This window comes from Echeneis naucrates, chromosome 22, assembly GCF_900963305.1.
Source record: "Echeneis naucrates chromosome 22, fEcheNa1.1, whole genome shotgun sequence".
Lineage (NCBI taxonomy): Eukaryota > Metazoa > Chordata > Actinopteri > Carangiformes > Echeneidae > Echeneis > Echeneis naucrates.
In genome coordinates, this window is record NC_042532.1 from 234,526 (window position 1) to 249,196 (window position 14,671).

General features: G+C 41.3%; 1 protein-coding gene across 1 annotated transcript in view; it reads left to right on the plus strand.

Moving 5' to 3' along the window:
• The window catches only part of gabrg1 (gamma-aminobutyric acid type A receptor subunit gamma1), a 30,356-nt gene extending 16,536 nt beyond the window's left edge, over positions 1-13,820 (plus strand). The window contains exons 4-9 of the mRNA XM_029494527.1: positions 8,443-8,663; positions 8,931-9,013; positions 10,298-10,435; positions 10,969-11,121; positions 12,806-13,005; positions 13,523-13,820. Of these exons, the coding sequence (XP_029350387.1) occupies positions 8,443-8,663; positions 8,931-9,013; positions 10,298-10,435; positions 10,969-11,121; positions 12,806-13,005; positions 13,523-13,804 (1,077 nt within the window). The 3' untranslated portion in view covers positions 13,805-13,820. The remainder of the gene's footprint in view (positions 1-8,442; positions 8,664-8,930; positions 9,014-10,297; positions 10,436-10,968; positions 11,122-12,805; positions 13,006-13,522) is intronic.
• The last annotated feature ends 851 nt before the right edge of the window (positions 13,821-14,671 follow it).

The window sequence follows — 14,671 nt, forward strand, 5'->3', positions numbered from 1 at the left end:
TCAGACCTATGGGCAATTTAGAGTCACCAGTCAACCTAAACATGCATGTTTTTGGACAGTGAGAGGAAACCATAGGAAACCCACGCAGGCTCGGGGAGAGTTAGAGTAAGTTAGAGCTTGGGTACCCTAAACTGACCATCACATTTGTTACAGAGTGGCTTAAGGACGACAAAGTCAGTGTTTTGGAGTGGCCATTACAGAGCCCTTATCTCAACCCCATTGAAAATTTTTGGTGTTGGGAATCACCTCCCAAATGTCCCTCCTGAAGCCTGGGCCAGAGTTGTCTGCTTGTTTGAAAATGGCGTCATGACCCACAGGGTCCAACTCTATTGTGTGGATCTGAGTTTGAACAGGAGGGCATTGGCTGGACGCCAGTGCCCTCAACAGGGGTTCCTGGTGACGTCACACAGGTAATAAAGATGCTCCGTGGCTCTCCGTCTTCACTTTTTCCCGTGCCACAGTTGGAGTAGAGAGCTATCCCAGCTTTCATCTCAACCGGATCGCTGAAGGGAGCAACACCAGTATTTGGATCCTACCACCACAAAATCCTGGATCACAGTCTTCAACTCGTGGGACGAACATGGACTGCTGTTTTCTTTTTGCTTGTTTTTCTTTTTTATTTCTCCTCAAACTTAGCGTGGACCACCATGTGATCCACCTGCTGAGAAGACCAGCACGCCAACTTTGTTATCTGAAGCTAACAAAGAAGAATCGTCTTACGTGATCTTCTCCGCTGCCGCTGTTATCTGAGGATAACATGGACTGCTCGACCGAGAATGCGTTGTGGACACTCGGCACGGATCTCTCTCTCTGTGTTTCTCTCTCTTTATCTCCCTCACTCTGGAGGAGCGAAGCAACCAAAGCAAGAGGCTTTACGTCAGCTGTCACGTGATTGGTGATTGCACAATATCACTAGTGGAAGGACCAATACTCGACCCATGAATTTCATTCGCCGGCTCGACTATTGTGTAGTGATATTGTAACAATCAACTGTGGTGACATCATCCGCGATCTCTTTCTCCTTCCTTTTCTTCCCCTTACACGACGTCGTTGATGACGAGTGTGTAGTCGACACTCCATCTTGGCCATTGCAGACGTCACCCATGTGACTCTCCAGCCATCTTTACTGCTAACTCACACACTCCCACACACTCACACATTCCTTCTCTCTCCTCTTACATACACACACACACACACACACACACCCCTCAAGATCCATAGATAGACTGGTGTGATTGCGTTTGCTGTGCTAGTGTGAATATCATTGCTGTCGCTAATTATTAGTGTTGCTGCATATGATGTTACGATTGTTACAGTAGATTAGTAGCTGATGTATGTCGTTGAATAATCAAGCTATAACAGCCATTTATCCAGACTGATGTTATTTGTTACGAGTTATTTGCTGTGAATAAATTCTGTTATATGTTAAACCATTGTTTGTGATTATTGTGACTATAATTGTGACAATTGCTGGATTTATAACAGCTAGCGCTCAGATTTACTCCTTCTGTAAACCCTTTTGATATTTGATATTGATATTGATTTTGCTAATTTGGACATTGGCCCCTGGTAATAGGGTGGTGCGTTGAAATTTACTACTTATAGTAAATAATTCTAGATATCAATAATCAGTTTCATAATCATTGATATTAATTGTCAATCTCCAAATTACTCCTACTAGTGCACAACAGTGGGAAAATCTGAAAACGCGTGTGAACAAGGCAGCCTACAAACCTGACTCAGTTACACAAGAAGGAATGGGCCAAAGTTCCAACAAATTGTTGTGAGAAGCTTGTTGATGGATACCCAAAATGATGACCCAAATTATACAGTTTAAAGGCAATGCGACCAAAGACTAAGAAAATGTATGTAAACTCCACACTGTGAAGAAAGTAATAAAACAATTTCTTTCTCATTTTTATGTCATTTACATTTTTTTTTTACTCCAAACTGACATAAAATAGTAAAGGTTCAGTCTGATTTGTGTCAGGCAATGTGAGGCAATCAGAAAAAAGGTTATGGGCCTTTTTATAGTTGTAGTGGAACATCTTATAGCATAGCTAGGGCACATCTTCAGTGATATACCTGAGATCATTGAATGTTTCGGGTAATTTGAACATCAGGCACCCTCTCTCAGGCGACCCAGCTGAGGTTGATCAGGCCTCAGCTTGTGCCCTAGCAGCACTTGACCACGGATCCGCCCTCTTTATCCAGAGCCAACTAGAGGCTTGCTCTGCTGCTTCTGTGATGTTGTGGATGGCCCTCCTCCTTCTCTCTCCTGTGATGCCGAGTGCAGTGTAAGCTCTGCACGGAGACTGTCCAGCAAAGCCTCTACACCCTGCCTCCACAGGCAAGCACCTAGCCTTCTAGCTTTGTCTTTGGCAGTCACTGACCAGGTTGTCATATTTTTCCCTCTTCCGCTCAAAGGCTTCCTCCATACACTCTTCCCACGGCACCGTGAGCTCCAGCATGAAATCATTCTTTGTTGTTTCTTTCACCAGAACAATGTCAGGTCTGACGGGTGGTCTTTGCACCCACCTTTTGTGGTCTGATGATGCTTTCTGTGTTGTTTTTAGCTTCTCTCCAGCTCTGATGAAATTGATGGCCTTCTTCACAGGTTTCGCCCTCCGACAGCTGACAATGCCACTACAGATGCTCTCTGCAATGGTCTTGAGCACCTGATCGTGACGCCAGCGGTATCTGCATTCCCCCAGAGCTTTTGGGCAGCAACTAAGTATATGCTCGAGGGTCCTCTTTCTCTGGCAAAGGGGGCATGCTGGTGTATCAACGAAACCCCAGCAGTGCAGGTTGAAAGGGCTGGGAAGTACATCGTAGACAGCCTGGACCAAAAACTTGATGCACTTGTGGCGCAGTCGAGACTCTGCCTGCTCCACTGCCTGCTCCACTGCCATCTCTGCTCTCCATTTCTGGCCAGTCCTAACTGCTACTCCTGCTCCTGATACTTCTGGGTCCGCTGACTCGCGGAATTGTAACACCTCCCTTACACGCAAGACCTTGAACTCCTCCTCAATGGATTTCAAGGGGAGTGTCAGTCTGCAGGTGTTTCCATATAGGGTGATGTTGCTCAAGCTCCTCGGTAGTCCTAACCATCTCCTCAAGTAGCGACTGACTCTCCTTTCCAGATCTGAGATGGTCGTGATCTGGAACTCACAGAGTAGCAGAGGCCACCGTATCATTGGCAGAATCCCATGCTGATAAATCCATGCCTTGAATTTTCCTGCAAGCCCAGTCTTGTCCACATCCTTCTGTCATCCATCTAGCTCCTGACAGGTGTTATTAATGGAGGCCGTATCCCTGAGGCTGTTGTCAAAGCTTATCGGCTTCTCAGAGATAGTAGGGATCAGTGTTCCTGTGATAGAGAAGAGGAACTTATTTGCCACTCTGCCCTTTACAGTGCATGTAAAGTTCTGGTTGGTATATATCGTTATTGGGATATACATTTTCGTCCATATTGCACAGCGCTATCCCAGTCTGTTGACTTGAAGGAGTCCTGCAGTGCCTCAGCAGCCTCCTGAGTCCACCTCCTTGCAGTCTTCGTGTGACCAGGCTGCCACCAAAAAAAGGGTTGTGATCCAATCTGTCAAGAGGTCAAAGGGCTGTGACACTGTTTGCATCCTCTGTGTTGGCATACAAAGTGTGCAAGCTCATGTTTAGTCCAAGACTACTTTGTGGGAATGTCCTTCATTACAATATTGAACACAATGATGCAGGTTAGCTTGTTCTTTCTGTCCTGTGTTCTTTCAAAATTTCAGAAACCGTACACAAGATGAGCAGTAACTGGCTTAAACAGTTTCCACAAATGGGAACTCAAAACATAACAAGGTCTTGTAGTCTTTCCAAAAGAACCTAAGTATCACAAGTAATTGACTGCTCACTCCACAATTCTCATTTGTAAATTTATTTCAGGACTGGTAAAAGTATGCCACCACTTGAAAATTTGTCGCAGGGGTCATAAAAGTGTTTTACATTTTTGAAAACAAATTTCCAAGATGCCAATTAGATTTGCCCTTACTAAAAGCGTTTTACACTTCTTGCAATAGCATTCTTATCAGCTTGGAGATTTTCTCACAAAATCTGGTGACTATCCAGACACACTTAGCAAATCATATTTTCAGTAGCATCTAGGGACTTTCCCTTGGTGCATTGGAGATTGTTTTGTGATTTGAAATCACAAAGCCTATTCCCTTCTACAGTTCTTAATGAACAGCAGGGGCTTCTGCCAGCCTGCTTCCCAGTCTCTTCCGGGACGTTCTCCTACAGCAACGATTGGAGCTAAAGTACATGCAAATTGATTATTATACAAATTAGTGGATGTTGTCTTTTCAGCAACTTTTAGTATTTTTAAGACAGCCAATAGCTATTTTCCTTATTGAGCAATTCCTAAAAGTAAACAGTAGGAGAGCCGTTGGAAGTGGAAAATGGCATACTCTAACCCAACTGTGAACCAACCTTCACCAATTCACTGTTTGGAAAATATGAAAAGAAGATTGCAATAATAAATGCTATCAATTCACAATACTTGTAGAGTCGCTATACTTGAGAATTTCAATAATAGTTGGATCAACAATTGTTATTGCATGATAAAATTGAATCAGGACAAAATCATATCTTCCAAGCCGCTGTCTTTCTTTTCAATCATTGTAAAATCAAATAAACTTCAGAAATAAATATTTAAGATGAGCAATTGATTGCATTATTCTTCCATTAAACCATTGCAGAAGATGAGAGTGGGTTACGATGAAAGTAGAAAGCACAATGAAAATGTGAATGTGTATGTTTTACATCACCGAATTGCTACGGCTGAGGGGTTAGATTTCATTATCCACTTAAGATCATAGTTTTATTCTTGGTTATTCTAACCTCCATTTTCAAGTGTCCTTTGGTGAGAGGCTCCAAAATCCCCACACATACACTGGTCTGCAAAATCATGCAGTAGTGGACAAAGTTCCAGTACATCAGTCAAAACATAAATCATCCTGGTTACTCCAATAAAAGTGAAAATAGCTAAGTTCAATTATGACTCGAGTAAAAGAACAGGAGCACTTGCTTTTAGAAATACTTACGTATTCAAAGTACTTTCAATTGCAAAGCAATGTCCCAGAAGCAGTACATTCAAACTATTTTCTTTCTTCTTCTTCCTTCGGTTTTCCCTGTTCAGGTCACCACAGCAAGTCAGCTTCTTACGACTTGCGTGATTGATTTGGCCACAGTTTTATGAAACCCTCCCATTTTGTCAGGGAATGGGACTGGCACAATGAGACCACTAGTGGCCGCCTTGTGGCTAGGATGTGACAAGGCAGTACATTTAAAGAATCTAAAATAATGCAGTGGATGAATTGATTTGAACTGAAATTAGTGAATAAGAAACAAATCCTAACTTAAACTGACAAAGGGGCCGACACTCTAATTGTCTTGTTCTTTTCATTAAAAAAAACTCACCCCTGTTCAAAATGAAAATGCTAAATAAAGTAAGTAGTAATACACATCTTGGCTCAGTGACAAAACCTCTGTAAACTGAGCTTAAATTTTAAAATTGCCTGCTGAAGCCATGACATCACAGCTGCAGAGGATCACCCGTCCTCTCCTGTGTGATCATTTCCTGCAAACTCACTGCCCAAACTGAGTGGTGCATGTGCAAGGGACAGCTACAGCAACACCACTTGAATACAGGAGATGTTCATGAATGGAGTTAATGGAATTCCCTTATCCAAATTCAGCAAGTACCTCATAGAAATGTAGTGGAGTCTAAAGTACAGTATTTGCCTTTCAAATGTGGAGGTGTTGAAGTATAAAGTTTCTGAAAAATAAATCAAGTAAGGTACAGATCTCACAAGTGAGTACATTTCCTTTGTTACTGTCTACCACTGAATTGATGTGTTTGTCAAAAAGTGACAAGTGCGTAAAGGAGCCATTTTTACCGTAAATGCTGCAAGCTCAGTCAAGTTTCAAAAAGTTATTAATTTGATGTTAATTTGACTTTCAGGGGATTTTTCTATGCAAAAGCAAAATGGGTATCCAGAGGTGGGGAGCGGAACACAAAATTTCATTATATGCGGACGATCTACTCCTGTATGTGCGTAACCCTCAGTCTAGTATACCACATATAATGCCTATTTTGAACTCCTTTGGAACATTTTCGGGGTATAGATTGAACATCCAGAAGAGGGAATGCTTCCCCATTAACCAAGCAGCCTTAACTTTAGCATCGTCGTCCATTCCATTTCAGTTTTCTAAATCAGGATGCAAATATTTAGGTGTATTTATTACACGGTCCATTCGTACCCTAAAGGAACAGAATTTTACAGCCCTGACTGAAAAGATTAAGGCAGACTTACACAGATGGAGCCTCTTGCCTCTCTCTGACAGGGAGAGTTCAAACAATTAAAATGAATGTGTTACCCAGGTACCTGTACTTTTTCCAATGTATTCCTGCTCTTCTGCCCAGATCTTTTTTTTCAAATCTGCCAACTCAATCATCTCCACATTCATATGGGCAGGCAAGAACCCCAGAACATGTAAAACCTTCTTACAGCGGAGTAAATCGAGAAGTGGACTAGGCCTACCAAATGTACAATGCTCCTTCTGGGCTGCAAACATGCATAAGCTGTTGCTATGGTAGCACCCTACCAACCCCTCTCTCACAGTACACAGCCAACCCCATTGTCACTGCTACTTTAAAAATTTGGGGACAAATTAAGCGACATCTCAGGTGGACTACCTTCCCACAATCAACTCCTATCTGCAATAACCACCTCTTTCTGCCAGCTAAAATTTACCTAAAGTTCATGATTTTTGCTGAAAAAGGCCTGAGATTTTTGGGGAATCTATATGTGGATGGCTCTTTTGCCAGTCTCAATCAATTGTGCGCCACTTTTGGGCTGAACTCCTCTGACTTTTTCAGGTATTTTCAACTGCGTAACTTTGCTAGGGCTTACTATCCTACATTTCCCTAGATACCTCCTCCCAGTGGTTTGGACCATATACTATTGGCTGCCTCCTTACCTAAGGGGCACATCTCTTATCTATATGATCTTGCTTTACCAACTGGTGATCCATGATTGAGAAAATCAGAGCAAACTGGGAAGATGATTTGCAGACTAAATTTTCTGACCAGTTCTGGGGGGAGGCTTTTAGAAGCTGTGAATTCATCCCCCTCTTGCGCTCGACTTAGCCTCATCCAGTTTAAAGTGCTACATAGGGCTCATTATAGCAAAGCCAAACTTACTCAAATCTACCCGGATACAGTAGAGGATAGGTATAACAGATGCCCTCTCTCTCCATTCCTTTTAGTCCACATGTTCTGGTTGTGCCCCAAACTAGTTGGGTTCTGGGAAGCATTCTTTAAGACCATCTCTGAAATATTACAGATACAGGTTCACCATACCCCCACATTGCGATCTTTGGGAGTCCGGAGGAAATTGACACTATGAGTAAAACTCAGATTAATGTAGCTGTTTTTTCCTCTCTAATTGCATGCAGGAGAATCCTGTTGCAAAGGAAGTCACCCTAACCATCATCTTTTAAATCCTGGATAGGGGATGTCATGTCCTTCCTAAAATTGGAAAAAATCGAATTTTCTCTGAGAGGGTGCTCTGACAAATTTTATTCTCATTGAAACCCATTAATTAGCTATGTCAATAAGCTCCCTGCAGGGGATTTTTCTCAGTGATATTGCATCTCAACCCTGTCTGCTGCTTTGCCAAATATCTGAGGTCCCGCACCTGTCCGTTGCCTGGCCATTACCCCACCACCCCCACTTCACAAACTAGTGCAGAGGTGGGACAATGAGGGTGTGTCAATGGTCCTGGCTCTCATAGTAATGTACATATTGCTCAGTTATCTATTTATTTTATTTACTTTTATTTTTTTACTTTATCATTATTATTTTATGATTATGTATTACTATTATTATTATTATTATTATTATTATTATTATTATGTTGTTTTTTTTTCTTCTTCGTTTGTTTTCTTTCTTTTCTTTTTCCTGCCTCTCATTCCAAAAATCTCAGTTGTTCTTTGCAAATTGGGTTGGGATGGCTTGAGTTGGCAGTGGGACCATGGGGGCTCTGAGGGAATAGGGTAAAATGAAAATGTTATGTATCACAGCCTTTGTATTGTACAGTCCCTGCTGAATTTTCTTCAATAAAATATGGGGGGAAAAAAGCAAAATGTGCAACTTTCATTGTAATTTAGCCACACTCTCATGTCATCTTTGCTCTAACCTGCTTCATCATCTGAGAACCAAAAGCATTGAGTGCAAAATTTTGTGTCATTCAGGCAGAAGATTCATTGTGAGAGGAACATGGATATCTGAACTGTATCTATCCATTAGCTGACTCTTGGGGATTCTTAAAGTAACTGCCATTTACTGCCATTGTTTGGTTCTAATGTCTGTGTGTGGATCACCAACCTCTGTTTTAGGAATACACCATTGACATCTTCTTTGCCCAGACGTGGTATGACAGCCGGCTGAAGTTCAACAGCTCCATGAAGCTGCTCATGCTCAACAGTAACATGGTAGGAAAAATCTGGATTCCTGACACATTCTTCAGGAACTCGCGTAAATCAGATGCTCATTGGATCACCACACCCAACCGACTCCTGAGGCTCTGGAGCAATGGGCGAGTCATGTACACACTGAGGTAGGACAGTGATTCAGTCAGTAAATTGGCCATGCCGGTGTGATTATAAATTTTGTAGTATCAAGTCTTGAAAAGTCTCTTGTCTGTGCAGCTTTATTGTGTGCATCTGTGTCTATGCCACATAGTTTTCTTTTAGGTGAACTCTGTCACAGACAATTTGATATTTTCTTCTGTATTTGCTGTTTGTATAGTTACAGAGTCACTCTTGGGAAGAATAACAACAATGCTGAGACCTGATATTTCTCTGTCATAATTCTGTTTTGTCAGGTTGACTATTAATGCGGAGTGTTACCTTAAGCTGCATAACTTTCCAATGGATGAGCACTCATGCCCACTGGAGTTTTCAAGCTGTAGGTGGTCAAATATTTTCCCTTTCCATTTTGAACTTGTCATCTTGACTTCAACATCCCCGGAGAGAGGGGGCCTCTGTGTGAGCTAGTGTAGCAGCTAAACGCTGTTTCTTCTTTTTTTGCCAAAAACCTGTTTGCTTGAGGCTGCCCTCTCGAAGCCTATACCAGTGCATTAGCTTCACCAGCATAGAGAGGATGTAACCCAGTCCCATTTCTCTGACAGACTTAATGAATTATGCAACCTCTCCCAGTCTGAATCATGCTGTCTGTGCCATCTGTGTCATTTGTCCCTTTCATCGTGCTTCAGCCTGCCATGATCTTTGCCAACCAAATACTAGTAAAAAATGCAAAGATCATTTCATGGAGTTGAGGATAAACATCAGGACCAGTACAGTAACACTACTGTCCTCAAATGAGCTGAAAAGACACAAAAAAAGCCTGTGGAAGTAAACATGAGAAAAGCATGAATTTTGCATCCACCTACATTTGTGCAGATAATACTCTCTCAATAGCAGTGACGGAAATAAAACTCAAATCATATGACTTCAACACCAGAGACCATAGACCATGAACTATAACCATGATATTTCCATGAAAGGTTAGCTACTTCTACAAAGCTAATGTTAAAGTATAAAGCTCTATTACTTTCCCTGCCAACATCTGAATCCAGAGATGGAAACATCACCAATGGCTTGTGTCCATTCAGTTAGTGAATTTTTTCATTGTAGAGAAAAAGCCAAAAGAAAAAAGAGAACAGTTGATTTGATGTCACAATGATCTTTATCTTTATCACTGACTGCCACCCATATCAAAATCACAATGAGAATTATTGGTAGTGTTTCAGGTCATTTATACGGCTGAGGCATTTTGCAGTTTAGCTTTGAGAACATTTTTGCATTTTCCATGTAAATGAATCCAGTTTTGTTGCTGAAAAACCAAACTGTGTAAAAGAATAAGAAAAGGGTTTTCCTCTTTCAGTTATTTCCACTTACCATCTGGGTGGACACACTAGCTTACTGATGGGTATTTACTTTCACAGGGATGTCACAGCTATCTTACCTAGCACACCATGTATCACACAGACTGTTGTTGACAATGTTGCTCATTTGAAGAATTCCATGAGACTGACAAGCTCCATTTTGAATGCTCCCCTTTTCTTTGCCACAGTGTTGATCTTCCCCTGTGATGTGCAGTACACTGAATGACAGACATTAACTTCCTGTTGGATGGCATCATTGAGATTGTGAATTAATCTGCTTTGTCTTTTTGTTGGGGGTTCTGTAGATGGTTATCCCAAGAATGAGATAATGTACAGGTGGCAGAGAAGGGCAGTAGAGGTGGCCGACCAGCGGTACTGGAGGCTCTACCAGTTTGCCTTTGTAGGGTTGAGGAACACCTCCGACGTGGCACACACTCAATCAGGTGAGAAAGTCCGCCAACATGTTTCCAAAGGTCAAAGGTTTCCGTGTCTCCAAAACTTATAACTGAAAAAAACAAAAACAAAATAAATTAAATAATATGAAAAGTAAAGAAACTGACACCTGCTGTGATTTCCAAAATTAATCAGCATTTGAAGTTATAATACTGAAGCTGCCGAGGCTTTATTTAAGATCATTTGTGTGCTTTTACCTTAGAGGTTAGTTCTCCTAGTTTTCTGATCCACCATGGGATCTGTCCTTCTGTTCATTTAGTACTGTTGAGGAAATTTTAAATAACGAAAACTTATGCTACTTTCATAGTGTATTTATTGTATTGATGATCAGAGCTCTATTTTAATGAAACTTTAACACTTTTGCTTCTTGAGTTACTTGGATTCAAACTAGTCCTGTGTATCTGCAGTCTATCCACCTCTGCCGTGTTTCATACTTCACATGTGAGGAGGCGGCTTATAACAAAGGCACATGACATTGTGCATGCCTTACCAAATAAAGTGAACTCATTGTTTCTTCTTTTAGGGGAATATGTGATCATGACGATCTTTTTTGACCTGAGTCGAAGAATGGGCTACTTCACAATTCAGACTTACATCCCCTGCAGTATGATTGTTGTCTTGTCCTGGGTGTCCTTCTGGATTAACAAGGATGCAGTCCCTGCTCGCACCTCTCTAGGTTTGATGTGTTCTCATGTTAAGCATCGTTAACCTGTGCAGGACAGAAGATCCTTCTTCCTCTATGAATCACTGTTGAGGGGCATCATTTAATAAAGAGTGTGTATGATCTGCATTTAAAGTGTACGTCCACCCAAAAGTCAAAATGCCAAGTGCCAAAAAAATTATTGGATTTATAAAACTGAACATATGCATGTCTCCAAGCAATTTTTCCTTTATAGATCACAGACAACCTGGAATTTTTTTTTGGTGGAGTCGCCTCATATTCTACTCTTTACACACCAACATTCAAGCTTGGCCAATAGAAAGTACCTCATGTATGCTGACATAAAAATTTGTTTAATCATGGCAACTGAGAAGAACATGTGGAAAAAAAATGTATCAAGACCAAAAGGTTTTTCAGACCTATAAATATAATTTAACAAAATTAAACTATGCCAAAAAGGGGCTTTAGTTAAAGCTATGTTCAACATTATATGTGTTTCAATCCATTAAAACATACCTGTCGGGTAACAGTTACAGGAAAGAACTGGTTGTCGGAAACCCAAGAGTATTCAACACCTGCATATGCACCAGGGGGGCACAGTTCTGACGGGTAGGTCTGTCTCCAGTTCAGCACATGGATTCAACAGCAGTCCTCTAAGGAACTAAATCGGCATATATGCCAGTCATTATCATGGGTCAGGAAATCTTTCTCTTACCATTGACATTACCATCACAGAGTGCTAGTGCATCCATCATGCAACATTACGCATGAGTTTGACCAAACTACTTTTATGCTTACTTAGCAATAAGACTGAATACTACAAACCTTTCCACGATTAACACATCAATCAGTGTGGTTCATCCCTGTAGGAAAGTACTTGAAGATGGTAGTATGATATATCCTGGAAGATGGAAGATGGTGGATGCGTTTATGTGTTGGTTTATGTGTTGGTCTGTGTGTGCATGTGTGTCAGAGTGTTGAGCTCAAAATTTCAGACCAGGATGGCTATAGCAAAGATGGGCTCACATTAAGATGGCTGGCGCCAAGAGGGTGGGCAACACCTTGAGAGGAGAGGGGACAGTGCAGCAAGTTTATCTTGGGCTTGGTGACCTGACCCACATGGTGTGTTTCGCACAGGTCCTCACGGGGCACTCAAAGCCAACACGTGCGTGTGCAGCTGGTGAGGCCAGTCTGTAGTTGTGCGTGTGGGGAGGAATAGGTGGCTGGTGAAAAAAGTAACAAGGGGGCCAGTAGGAGGAAGAGGACAGAGAGGAATGTGACTACATGTAAATTAAGAGCCTTGGTAATACCTAGAGAAAGGACCTGCTACCTTTCACCACACCACACTCGATGCAGCCCTGTGATTAGAATTTATGGGGTTTCTGACAAATGCGGACAGCAATCTTATCCCCTCATACCCCTTACAGTCCCAAAGGAGAAGGTGAGAAACGTTGAATGACATGCCAGTTAGAATCATTGCAGAATGTATGTTGGAATTTCACCCTCTCTCTTGCTCTTTTTTATTACAAAAAAAAGAAAATTTTATATTTTTAATGACAGGAATTCCACATATGATGATCTCTTACAGAGATCGAATCAGTTAAGATGGTGATGAAGTTTGTCATAATTTACAAATAAAAGGATGACATGATTGTGGATATGTATTCTGCTAAGGAGATTGTTTCTCTGAATTATTCAGGTATAACCACCGTGCTCACTATGACAACGCTAAGCACCATATCCAGGAAGTCACTGCCCAAGGTTTCCTATGTCACAGCAATGGACTTGTTTGTCTCTGTCTGCTTCATCTTCACATTTGCCGCCCTCATGGAGTATGGGACTCTGCACTATTTCACCAGCAACAGACAGACCAAGAAGGCTAAAGCCAACAACGCACAGGTAGCCACCAGTTGCTGCTTTCTAACCTATAAGGATGAGTAGTCGTGAAAATACATAAATAATGCTCTCTGATTTCTCTAGGTTAGAACATCACCATGTTGATGGGTGCTGCAGTCAGTCTTATTCCATCAAAAGCTGCTGTTGCCATAGTTTGACCTGGCAAATATTTTATTTCTTGGACTTAGTGAATTTAGTGTTTTTGAGTCTTGAACTTTATTTGCGTTCCTATGTTTGGAATTTTGTTTAACAGGGTCCAAAGGTGAAAGCCTACAATGCCCCTCTGGACAAACCATGACAGTTTTCTTATATTGTTTCTTGTTTTGTTTTGGTTTTTTACGTTTTTGGCCATTTATGCCTCCAACATGACAGAAAAAGTGAGGGAGGGACACCAAAATGCTGGGGATGCTGTATTAAGGACTTAGATGTTAACCTTTGGTATGCCTTTTTTTCTCTTTGTCTCATGTCTTGTGACTCACTGAATGTTATCTGTAACGTACCAATGTGTCTTCATCCATAGAACAAAGTACCAGGCATGATGAACATCCGACCTGGGACATCCCTGTTGCAGATTAACAACATTGCTCCATATCATGAGGAGGATGACTATGCTTATGAATGTTTGGATGGAAAAGACTGTGCCAGCTTCTTCTGCTGTTTCGATGACTGCCGCTCAGGGGCCTGGCGTGAGAACAGGATGCATGTGCGGGTTTCTAAAATTGATTCATATTCACGAATCTTCTTCCCTACAGCTTTTGGCCTTTTTAATGTAGTTTACTGGATAGGTTATTTGTATCTATAAAACAAATTCAAAGAAGGAAGATTGAAGTTTAACATCTGCAAATGTTTTACACAGGCAGAGCTGCTGCAAAGAATAATTTAAGAATCGGGGAAAACAAGTCAAATCAAAATCAAATCAAATGTATTTATATAGCGCCAAATATTAACATTTATCCTGGGGAACATTAGGACACTTTATAGAGAGCAGGTCAAGACCAAACTCTTTATGGAGTTGTTAAAGAGACCCACCAAAACCCTCCATGAACAAGCACTTGGTGACAGTGGCAAGAAAAAACTTACTTTAAGAAGCAGGATCTTCAGAACCAGGCTTGTGGGAGTTGGTAGCCATTTGCCTTGACTGGTTGGATTGGGAAACAGAGAGAGAGAATGAGAGAGAGTGCGATCATGGGAGAGAGGAATGGCAAAGGGTGGGGGGCAGAAGGAATGAAGATACAGTGAACAAGTAAACAATCCTAAGCAACTGATAATGGACAAGAATATGCTTTTTCTGATAACACAAAGAAATAGCTACTGTTTAATGTCCCATTAGGTACATAATGGCTACTCTTTCTCCCAAGTGGGAAATCTCTGATGATTGGGAACCCTCTGACTTAATGCACCACAGTTAAAATTTCTTATGACAGGAACGAGCTAAAAAAAAATGCAGTGAAATTTGTAGCAGCTATTCATGGTCACTAGGGAATAGGCTGATTACATTGTAGTCCTAAAGGTCTGATTATTAGGGCTTTGCTGTAGCAAGAGCTACATGGTTGAGAGTTTTTGTTCACACCTCAAAGAAAATTACAAAAAAAGGGCATTGTAGGAGCACCTGTGATTAAATTCAATATGACTAAGAGCAACATTAACCCATACCGCTGTCAATTCAGGT